This window comes from Cynocephalus volans, chromosome 3, assembly GCF_027409185.1.
Source record: "Cynocephalus volans isolate mCynVol1 chromosome 3, mCynVol1.pri, whole genome shotgun sequence".
Taxonomy (NCBI): Eukaryota; Metazoa; Chordata; class Mammalia; order Dermoptera; family Cynocephalidae; genus Cynocephalus; species Cynocephalus volans.
The window spans coordinates 186408778-186421008 of NC_084462.1; the positions used below are offsets into that span (position 1 = coordinate 186408778).

A 12231-nucleotide genomic window follows, 5' to 3' on the forward strand; every position below is an offset into this window, starting at 1 on the left:
ATCTCCACACCAGATATCCTAGTGACGGGTGTCTACACCTTCCACCACAGAATGGAGAAGTGGAGCAAAATCTTCTAGTGTTGGGGTAGGGTCCAAATTCATGTATGTAACCAGGCCCCAGAAGTGTGTATAGTTCTTCTGACAGCAGACTAGTTTTGTAAGAGTTTTAATGTCGTAATTAGCATGTCATTGCTGCAATCCACTAACATGAGCCCAGACACTCATCAGCTTCAAAAGCATGTCTTTAATCCAGCCACTCACTGGCACGGAGGTGCACACTTCCACCAGCAAGTTGATGTCAAAACTTCAGTCTGCTGCAGTGTCAGATAGTTGGCCAGGATCTGTTCTCAATAGGGTTGTGTATGGTTTTCCTACTTTTCTGTACTGGTGTCCAGAATCCTAATGGGATGCAGTTCCCATTCTGCTTCCACCATGGACCTCAATCAAATCCCTCTAGATAGACACTAGCATCCATTTTATATCTTACACCTGGCATCAACTTTTCTTTGACCTGTACATGTTTGGCAAACAATTTAGCTTAATCAAGTGCCTCTTGTGGGGAGCATTCCTATCCTAGCTACCGACCCTCTTCACTATAGCATCGAGGGGTCTCGACATTTGTGCTAGTTGCATGTTTCCACACATGGATATCCAGATTTCCCAGCACCATTTCTTGAAGAGGCTGTCCTCTGCCCGTTTAATGTTCTTGTGATATTACTGAAGATCAGTTGGCTGTAAACATGTGGGTTGATTTCTAGGTTCTCTATTCAGTTCCACTGATCCACGTGTCTGCTTTTAAGCCAGTACTATGCTGTTCTGGTAGCCATAACTTTGTAGGATAACTTGAAGACCTGCTGGAGGAGACAACAGCATCACAACAATTAAATTCTAGGGGAAAATTTAATCAAATAGGTGAAAATATGTATACTGAGCACTCTAAAGCATTGATGAAAAAAGAATGAAAATGATGGAAAAAAAAAAAACAACCAAAAAACCTGGGTTCACAGATTTGAAGAATTAATGTAATTGTGAGTTTTATACTATGCCAAGCATTAAACACAATCTTTATCAAAATCGCACTTCAATTTTTTACACATAAATGAAAAGAAATTCTAAAATTTGTTTAAAACCACAGAAGACCTCAAATAGCCAAAGCAATTCTGAACTCAACAACAAAGCTAAAGTCCATCCATGATTTTTACATTGTAAAAAAGAATGAAAAGTTTTCTACTGAACCTTTTTGAGACTATGTTATAAGACTGTAAGTCATGTTCAACGTTACTGGGAAATATTGGTTTTACCTTTATTGCTTGTTTAGACAACCGTAATCATACTTTGCCGCAAACTGCATGTCCTGATCTTTCTGCTGGTAACTGTCATTCTGATGTCAATTTGGGTTTCTTAGCCCTTTTGCGCACAGCTCAGGCATGATCCCTTGCACACCTCTCAGGAGGCAGCCTGGAGCCTGGACTGTGGTCTGCACCCACATTCATTCTCTGAGCCTGTGCTTTGTGGGTCCCCTTCAGCTACACACCTGCAGGTCAGGAGGTGAGCCAGGTCTCCATGCAGATGCAGCAGCTTCCTCTCCACCTGCTCCTCTCCCTGCTGCTGTCTCCACTGGCTGCTTCCTAGGGAGTTCCCTTTCTGTCTTTAATTCTTCCAAGGCAGAGTTTCAATGTTGCTGGTGTATGAATTCAGCAGGGATGGATAATTCCAGATTCTCACATCACCAGGACATGGCTGGGAGGGAAAGGGGTGCTGCCTGGTTGTTGGCACTTATGGTGTCCTGTGGACACAGCAAAAACAATTCCGATTCACAGGGACTGCGGTCATCATCTTTCTACCTTCTAGAATGTTATATATAAAGATATTTCATAACCCATCAACAGAAGGATTAAATGATCAATTAAAAATGGGCAAGGAATGGAATACACCTTAAAAGTGAATAAGAGAAATATCTGAAGAGCAAATGAAAAGATCGTCAATGTCATCAGTTATCAGGAAAATACAAATAAAAACACAAGGTAGCACTTCAGATCCACTAAAGTGGCCCCAATTTTTAAAGGAAATGAATAAGTATCCTCATGGATATGTAAACATTGGAAAAATTGCAGAGAGCTGGTGTTCAGGCAAAATGGTAGAACTACTGTGGCCATGATTCTGGCAGTTAAGTAAACAGTTTAATGCAGAATTCGCCATGACCCAGTAATTCCACTCCTATTTATATGCCAAGATAAGTGAAAAGAGGTGCCCAACAGAAATTTCCATGAATGATCACAGCAGCACTATTCACAGGAGCTAAAAAGTAAATAATTCCAAACTTTCACTCACATGTGTTGATAAACAAATGTGGTAGAATTGGAAAGTATTCACCTATAGAAATGAATGAGGTACTGACACACGCTACAACAAGAATGATCTTTGAAAACATTACACCATGTAAAAGAAGCAGGCACAAAAGACCACATATTATATAATTCCATTTTTATGAAATATGCAGAATAGGTGCATCCATAGAGACAGAAATCATATGAGAGGTTTCTAGGGGCATTCAGAGACAGGAATGAAAAGTGACTGTGTGTAGGGTGTGGGCTTTACTGTTGAGGCAATGAAAATGTTCTGTAACTAGACACTGGTGATAGCTAACAAACCGTGTGAAAATATTGTGTCACTAGACTGTATAGTTTAATATGGTTAAAATGGTGAATGTAATTTTATATAAATTGTACCATCACATGCCTTAAAGAAAACATATATTTTTTTTTTAAATTTTATTTTGTCGATATACATTGTGTCTGATTATTGCTCCCCATCACCAAAACCTCCCTCCCTTCTCCCTCCCCCCCAACAATGTCCTTCTGTTTGCTTGTCGTATCAACTTCAAATAATTGTGGTTGTTATATCTTCTTCCCCCCCCCGGTTTGTGTGTGTGTGTGTGTGTGTGTGTGTGTGTGTGTGTGTGTGTGTGTGAATTTATATATTAATTTTAAGCTCCCACCAATAAGTGAGAACATGTGGTATTTCTCTTTCTGTGCCTGACTTGTTTCACTTAATATAATTCTCTCAAGGTCCATCCATGTTGTTGCAAATGGCAGTATTTCATTCGTTTTTATAGCTGAGTAGTATTCCATTGTGTAGATGTACCACATTTTCCGTATCCACTCATCCGATGATGGGCATTTGGGCTGGTTCCAACTCTTGGCTATTGTAAAGAGTGCTGCGATAAACGTTGGGAAACAGGTATACCTTCGACTTAATGATTTCCATTCCTCTGGGTATGTTCCCAACAGTGGGATAGCTGGGTCGTATGGTAGATCTATCTGCAATTGTTTGAGGAACCTCCATACCATTTTCCATAGAGGCTGCACCATTTTGCAGTCCCATCAACAATGTATGAGAGTTCCTTTTTCTCCACAGCCTCGCCAGCATTTATCGTTCATAGTCTTTTGGATTTTGGCCATCCTAACTGGGGTTAGATGGTATCTCAATGTGGTTTTGATTTGCATTTCCCGGATGCGGACTGATGTTGAGCATCTTGTCATATGTCTGTTGGCCATTTGTATATCTTCCTTAGAGAAATGCCTACTTAGCTCTTTTGCCCATTTTTTAATTGGGTTGCTTGTTTTCTTCTTGTACAGTTGTTTGAGTTCCTTATATATTCTGGATATTAATCCTTTGTCAGATATATATTTTGCAAATATTTTCTCCCACTCTGTTGGTTGTCTTTTAACTCTTTTAATTGTTTCTTTTGCTGTGCAGAAGCTTTTTAGTTTGATATAATCCCATTTGTTTATTTTTTCTTTTGGTTGCCCGTGTAAATTCAACTTGTTTTTACATTAATCGTTTTAAGGTAACAGAAACCACATTTTAAAGGAACCCACAAAGGAAATGAAAAAAATAATAATAAGAGTTCCTGAGAAAGACTTCTACTGAACAAGGACTGAAATGAAACCCTGTTTATCTTCTGCACCTGCTCTTCAGTGGAAATTCCGTACTAAGTGTGCACTGAGCTCCTCCTACCGCCAAGTCCACGCCTGTCTTCCAGCAGAGGTTTGTTTGTATCTGGGCTTGAACTGAGTTCCCCTCACTGTATTTCTTGCTCAGTAGTACATGGTGGTGTCCTGGGATCTCAGGCCACTCCTAGTTAAATAAGTTTGGCTCCTGGAGGTTTCCCTCGTGATGCTGACTTGGGATTTAAGAGTTGTGCTTCCACACACCTCATATCACACTGACCCACTCCAGTCCCCTTTCTGGAGGCTGGTGGATCCAGTGCCCATCACAGCTGGTTAAAGAGAATCAAGAAATAGTGCAAGTGAGGAACAGGTTCTGTGAGGGCCTCACCAGGCACAGCCGTGTTTCCTGCAGCTGCGACTTGGACAGGAAACCTAGGGTTAAGGAGCATCACCATCAGTCAAACACACTGGAAACCCCATGCCCAAGTCCCTTTCCTGAAGTCCCAGAGACACTCACAGCAGGGAGTGGCCACCAGGCAGAGGAGCAGCCCCACGACATCCATGCTCTGATGTAGAGCTCCTGGTGGAAGGAGACTGGGTTTGCTTCTTCCAGGGCTGAGCGTTCAGCCTGACACTGGGGTCTGCTTTGCACGAGGGAGGTCTCACTGGTTATAAGTGTGGAGGTGAGAGGAGGGTGTCGACCTACCCTTCACTTGTGCAGAATGTTTTACCTTTTGCTGCTGAAAGGAAATTTGGAGGCAGAACTTCAAAGACTCTTCTTTGCCTCACTGCCTGGTCATCATCCGGTCTCCAGAAAAATATTAAGAGAAGTGGAAATGGAGAATGCAGAGTTTGTCATCACAGAACATGTAGAAATGTTTCAAGTGATTTCTGGTTCCAGGAGAAGTCCGTGACCTTTTGATCCTCACGTGCTCTATTCCCATGTCTGGTCTTTGAAACTGATGGTCAGTTAGTGGCCTCAGTCTCTCTGCACACACATCACTTATGTGTGACTTCAATAAAACAGTTGTGCTTCTGGAGAATCTTGGAGTTGGTTCCCTTCAGAACAGGCAGACTTTCCTCAGATAGACAGATACGAGTATGTGCCTTTGTGGGGTGTGTGTGTATTTTAGAGAAACAGAGAGACAGAGAGACAGAGAGGCCTCTAGTACATCCTGCTTCTCAGAGACAGTTACCAAGGCAAACATGTAGACACGAATATCCCTCCACTTTTGGAACAACCACATGGGATTAGAAATATTACTGTGGAAATTTCTAGAAAACTCCATCTTCCTCAGTCTCATTCACAAATCATCTGTTCACACTCCTGCCCCAACACTTCTAACGTCAGTCTTAACGGTCACATCAGACTCAGTCTTGAGGTTCATAATCTCATCACTTGCTTCTGCTCAGAGGTGACTCCTCGGTGGTGTTTTCTCCAGGGCAGATCCTCCTGCACCTGCAGACCTGTGAGATGGACATGCTCTGTGCCCTGCCTCCCCTTACCCAATGTACTCTGGTGATTCATGTCCAGGATGATGACTATATCCCATCACTTTCACCTGGGACTCAATGGATCACAGCAACTCTGAATGTCAGCTGGGCATAGGGTGCCAGTGTCGGGGTTCTGGTCCATTTCTACTGTTTGGTGATGACACTGCATGACCCACGGCTTCTGTCTTTGGGATTCTAGTCCCACCATTTTTGGCACACTTTCTTTCTCAATTTGAAATTGTTTGTGTTTGCAGTTGATTATTTCTTTTAGCCCTTTTTATTTAAAATGAACTGCAAGAAGTTGTAAGTTGTGAAATTGTATTAAAATAGATGTACAAATTGCTCCCTTATGACAGTACAAGTCATACAGCAGACGATCTTAGGTAAACACAATAGAAACAATGACTTTGAAATGGAGAAGGTGTACAAATAAAAAATAGGGACTATACATTACATCTGTGTAAATCATCAGATTCCAAATAAGAAAATGGTAAAGTGATTGGAGTAAATGACCTGTTTTCTCAGAGTGTGGGGTTTAAGAAAAATTTAGGTTCAAGTGTAGAATGGTGGAGTAGGTGTAATGGCAAAGATTTGCTCATTGAAATGGAAAATACAGAAACCTACACACAAAAAAGAAAACAAACAAACAAACAAATAAGAAACAACAACAACAAAAACATGCTCAGAGACTTGCTCTGCACCTGCTCCAGGTGCTGGGCCCTTTGGGCAGAGGGTCAGGAGTGCCACTCTAGATCAGTCCTGTGTCACCTTCTAGGGTTCTTGCTGCTTTCCCCAGACCAATGTTGTGGAGATTTTCCTCTGTGTTTTACTCTAATAGTGCCATAGTTTCAGGACTGAAATTTAATTATTATTCCACTTTGAGTTGATTTTTGTGTAAGGGTGCAATTTCATTCTTTTGCATGTGGATATCCAATTTTCCCAACAAAATTCTGGAAGACATTTTGCTCTTCTCATTATGTGTTCTTGCCACCTTTGTTAAAAATCAGTTGAACATAAATGTTGGTTTTATTTCTGGGCTCTCTGGACTATATGTCTGTATGTCTGTGTGTATGTCATCACCATACTGTTTTGATTATTTTAGCTTTATAATAGATTCTGAACCATGATTAACTCAGAGTTATCTCTGGGATGCAAAGACGGTTCAAAAGAAGCAAGTAAATAAATATGATAAATGCCATTGCAGAATGAAGGGGAAAAACCTATAATCATCTCAACAGAGGCAGAAAAAGGATTTGACATCCTTCGATATCTTTTCATAACAAAAATTTCAACAAATTAGTGATAGACATATTATCCTTCACTATATTAACGGTGATATAGGACAATCCCACAGCTAATGACATGCTTAACAGTGAAAGTCTACGTTTGTTAAACATGATCAGAATAAGAACTTCTCTCACCACTTCCTTTCAACATAGAACTGGAAGTCTAGCCAGAACATTGAGGTAATAAAAATAAATAAATGGCATCCACTTATGAAAGGATAATAAAAACTGTATGTTTGCTGATAACATGATCTCATATATAAAAACCGTAAAGACTCTGTCTGTTAACTGTGAGAACCAACAAACACATTTAGTAATATTGCTCATAAAAAATCAGCACATAGAAAGCAGTAGTGTTTCTATACACTAACAATAAACTATCTAAAAATAAATCAGTAAAACAATTCTATTAACAGTAGCATCAGAAAAAATAATTAAATTCCTGGGAATAAATGTAACCAAATTGCTTAAAGATTTGAATATTGAAAACTCTAAAGCATTGAAAAAAACTTGTAAGTAAAGGGCAGACACAAAAGTGCAGATCAAGGAAGCTACAGAGCACCTAACAGGATGAATCAAAGCAAAAGAAATGAAGCACAAACACGCACATGCACACACGCACATATGTACACGTACACACACATGCACACATGCACATATGTACACGTACACACACATGCACACACGCACATATGTACACGTACACGCACATGCACACACGCACATATGTACACGCACACACACATGCGCACACGCTCATATGTACACGTACACACACATGCACACACATGCACACATGCACATATGTACACGTACACACACATGCACACATGCACATATGTACACGTACACACACACATGCACACATGCACATATGTACACGTACACACACATGCGCACCTGCACATATGTACACGTACACACACATGCACACATGCACACATGCACATATGTACACGTACACACACATGCGCACACACATGCACACACACACACTTACACACCCATGACCAAGATGTTAAGTGTTATAACATTAAATCCTCAGAACATACCTAACGTGGTCAGGCTAAGAAACTCTTACACATAAAAGAATAAAGGTAAGAATTACAGCGGATTTCTCGTAAGAATCAAAGCCAACAAAAATTGAGAGATTTGAAATGTTTAAAGTTTGGAAGCTTCAACCAACACCACCTGGGACTCTCAATTCAGCTAAATGATCCTCCAAGATGGACAGAGACCAACAACTCCTCGTATCCACCTTCCATCCAGAAAGGAATAAATATTTGATATAAATTGAATAGCACAGCAACTATAGCCAATAAGAATAGATTATATATTTCAAAATAGCAAAGAGTGAATTTCAAATGTCTCACCACAAAAATAAAATGAGGTGATAAATACGTTGATCACTTTGACCTAATTATTCCACATTATATACGTTTATCAGAGCACCACATAGTTCCCCACAAATGAATACAATTATGATGTGTCATTTACAAAAACATTAATAACAAATGTGAAGGAGAAATAGCCTCTCTCAGACCACACATTGGTGAAGGATCAAGGCGTCCCTCAGAATCACGAACGAGGTGAGCACAGCTGCCAGCAAAGCTCCTATTGGACACCTTCAATGTGACAAGTGGATGTAGACAAGCAACAATCACGAGGACACACACACGCAGTCCTTGACCTTCGGGTGCGACATAAGGGGTCTGGTTTCAGGTCTTGCACATAAGAAGCTTGGACGTCATCGCTCCCATCCAGACAAGAAAATCACTGAACAGACAGAAAATCAGTGACTCTTCTTAAATATCTAAAAGAAGTGACGTTACAGGGTACACTACTGTCCCCAAATTGAAGATGCAATCAGGAAGACACAGAGGGTCACAGCTGGTCTGATCAGAAACTCATGAGCAGAAACCTGTGTGTGGTCCAGGATGGGGGAAGATACACCAGAGCTGTAGGTGAAGGATTGCTGGAGACTCAGGGTGGGGAAATCTGAGAGTTGGGTCCGTCCCAAGGGGGCAGTCTTAGAGATCCCAACCTTTTAAACTCCACCTCAGCGGTACGATGAGGTTCTCAATGAAAATACCATAAAAGAACCGTCATGCTCCCTGCAGAGAAAGGGGGAAGGAGCCATTCTGAGATTCACCAGAGCAGGAGGCTCGTCAGAAGGTCACCTCAGGAGAAACTAATTTAGCTGATCCCAAGAGGTGATTACTTCTTCAGAGCATAATTGACCACAGAGAAGAGAAACACCCCACTCTGTCCCCTTCCCTGAGAGCCTTCCAGTCTCGCCTAAGAGCCTCATGAAGGGAGAAGCGCCTGTGAACGTCACAGCCAGGACACGGCTCACTAAAGGACAGAACTCGTCATAGGACTGTGCAGTGCTTCCCTACCACCCACACTACCCACACCCTACACACAACGTTGTGATCTGACAAGTTGTGACCTCTGTGTCCTCCTGACTGCATCTTCAATTCGGGGGACAGGAGTTCACCCTGTGAACTCACTTCTTTTACAGATATTAGAAGAGTTACTGATTTTCTGCATACTTACAGGGAAAAACCAAAACACCACATGCACCTTAGACACTATTTAAGAAGTCTCTGAAAACCTAGTCCACAGAGGAGACACAAACAAGGACACCAGAGGACATTTTATCCAGTCCGTAGCTTGCCTTGTCATCCTCTTTACAGTGACTTTACAGTGACTTTTGCAGAGACACAGTTTCTAATTAATAGCTCCAGCCTGTCAATGTTTCTTTCCTGCGTTGTGCTGTTGTCTCACCTCCATTGCATGTGGTATTTTCTCTTTTTATGAAACATTCGTAAGCCGTAGGTGCCTGCTCAGCACCACGTGAGGTCCCTACCTTCAATGATCAGCCTCATTACTGGGCCCCTCATCTGCACCTGCACAGGAGACTTGGTAAGAATTGAGCAGGGACCTTGACTCAGGGAGCTGAGTGTCTAGGGACAGATCTAGTGAGAATTTAAACAGTGGTAGACAGAGGATGGTATTAGGGCAAGTGTCCGTGATGTCTGAGGGACAGCAGAGAGTGGGCAGGGAGCAGGGCTCTGTCCAGCTGCTTCTCAATATCCTCAGGGAATCGCCCCAGGGAACCTGAGATACACAACTTAGGACACAGTTCCCAGGGCTGCTTTGAGAGGCCCCACCCAGAATGCAGCCCAGCAGGGCCCTGGTGGGAATTTCTCTCTGTGCTTGTCACCCTGAAACCTCCACAGAGAAGTGTAAGAGCTGTGTCTGGCCCCCAGGCAGCTGCTTCTCCATCCAGGACACTGGAGGATGGACAGAGAGTGGGACAAATAATGAACATCAGTGTCCATGGTGTGGATGAGGAACCAGAGGATAAACTGCCCCAGGCAGGACACGGACCCCATGGACAGATTTCCTGAGGGATGATCATAACCATGTGACAGCATGTGTGCTTGACTGAGGAAAACGTCCATTTAGGGACACTGTGCGCCTGGACTGAGCTAACCTTTAGGGAAAAATATTGTTGATCACATGAAGATAAGAATCTTTACAATGATTTGTGTGTCAGGAAAGAGAACAGGTCATGTTCACACCTGAGAAATGAAAGGTCCCAGTGAGTGGAAACATCTTATCTACAAATGAGGAAAGTTACTTCACTCTGTGTTGTCTGCAGTGAGAACATGGGAATTAGACTCACAAACAACAAAGCAGGAAATGACCCTGAGGGACATCTGGGAGTCAGCAGAGCAGAGGAAACCTCAGATCCCAAGAGGAACCCCCATCCCCTCTCTGCACCTGCTCCATGGGGCACAGGAGCTGGGTGGGCCTTGAGCGCTCCCTGCAGCCCAGACCACTCCTGTATCCTGCAGGGAGGTTTGTGTCTGGGCTCACGCTGTCTTCCTGTCACTGTGTCTCTCGCACAGTAATACACGCCCGTGTCCTCATCAGTCACAGAGCTCAGCTGCAGGGAGAACTGGTTCTTGGACGTGTCTCTGGTGATGGAGGTGCGGCTCTTGACGGACGGGTTATAAGCTGTGCCTCCATCATAAGCAATTATTCCCATCCACTCAAGGCTCTTCCCCGTGGGCTGGCGGATCCAGCTCCAGTAGTAATAACTGGTTGTGATGGAGTCACCAGAGACTGTGCAGGTGAGGGAGAGGGTCTGCGAGGGCTTCACCAGTCCTGGGCCCGACTCCTGCAGCTGCACCTCGGACAGGACACCTGGAGACAAGGAGAATCAATCACTGTCAGTCACATGCAGTCACAACCATATCGTAGACCCATGTGTGACATCTGAGACACTCACCTTGGAGAGCTGTCACCAGGCAAAGGAGAAGACCCCACAGTCTCATCTTCTGTTAGGTCTCAACTCTGCCTTCCCCAGACACCTGAGCCCTGTCTGAGGACAGACCTGTGAGCTTCCACCACCCATGAGTGTACATTTACCCTGGAGCTTGAAGGAAAATTTGCATGTGGGAGAGCTCTGTCCTTATAAGCGGTAAGGAACTGAGGTGGGACTTCTGCATTTTTGATGGGCCTATATTCTATTATTTTCTGAAAATTACATGACATATAATTATCAGATGTGAAAGAACACTCCATAATGTGGCCCCAGATTTCTTAGCCCCGATCTACCTTCCTTCTACCTTCTCTTGTGCCTTGTCTTGGGCCCAGCCCAGCTTTTCCCACAAACTCAAGCTCTGAGTCGTGCTATTACAGTTCTGATCACAGCACAACCCCTGCTTCCTTTCCCTGCACCCTCTCCTGTCATGTGGTTCTCATCACACCTGAGAGCTTGTTACATTGTTACATGGTTGCTGTTCCACGTGTTCCAGGCCTGCCTTGTGCTCTGTCCACCATGTGATACAAGACACAGCACATCAGAACTCACAGGGACTCTGCAAAATACAGCATCCTGTACAGTACTCAGGAAACTGATTCTCACTGTTTGGAAAAGATAAATGGACTCTTTTAAATGCGCCTTCCCAAGGTAAATCCTGTGCTTCTAATGTGTTCGAATTTTCAACAGAAATTCAGTTCTCACCCTTATTATTTTAAACATTGATGTAATTCTTTCATTTAGTCCTACAATCACATCAGATATCCCCGCTTGTGAAAATATCAATCACAATGGTTAACATGCAAGCAGTAATAATATCCCTAATATGAAAGTTTAAAAACACACTTCCCTTTGATGTCGCTGCATTGGGGCCCATGACAGCCACTCCATGACTGTGGTCACTGCCCTCTGAGATGCCGCCCACCACAGAGAAAGAGGCCAGGGGCTGTGCTGGATGCTGTGCTGTGTCTACTCCTGTGAGCCCCCTCTCAGTCCCAAGAGCAGGTCCATGTCATGGAGGGACAGCCCTTGAAGGCTCCTGAATGGATTATAAGTCAGGAGCTGCTGATGGACAATTCGGGGCTGATTCTTCAGTTCTTGTTAACTCATGAATTTTGCTGAGATTTTACCAAAATGGTAAAAGACCTGAAAAAAGGCAAAG

General features: G+C 43.1%; 1 gene segment (V, D, J or C); it reads right to left on the reverse strand.

The window, feature by feature from the left end:
* Positions 1 to 4296: 4296 nt before the first annotated feature.
* Positions 4297 to 11082, reverse strand: LOC134372871 (immunoglobulin heavy variable 4-30-4-like). The segment is given in 3 exon segments: positions 4297 to 4385; positions 10622 to 10951; positions 11037 to 11082. Coding segments are annotated over 3 exon segments (465 nt in total).
* Between the last annotated feature and the right edge of the window lie 1149 nt (positions 11083 to 12231).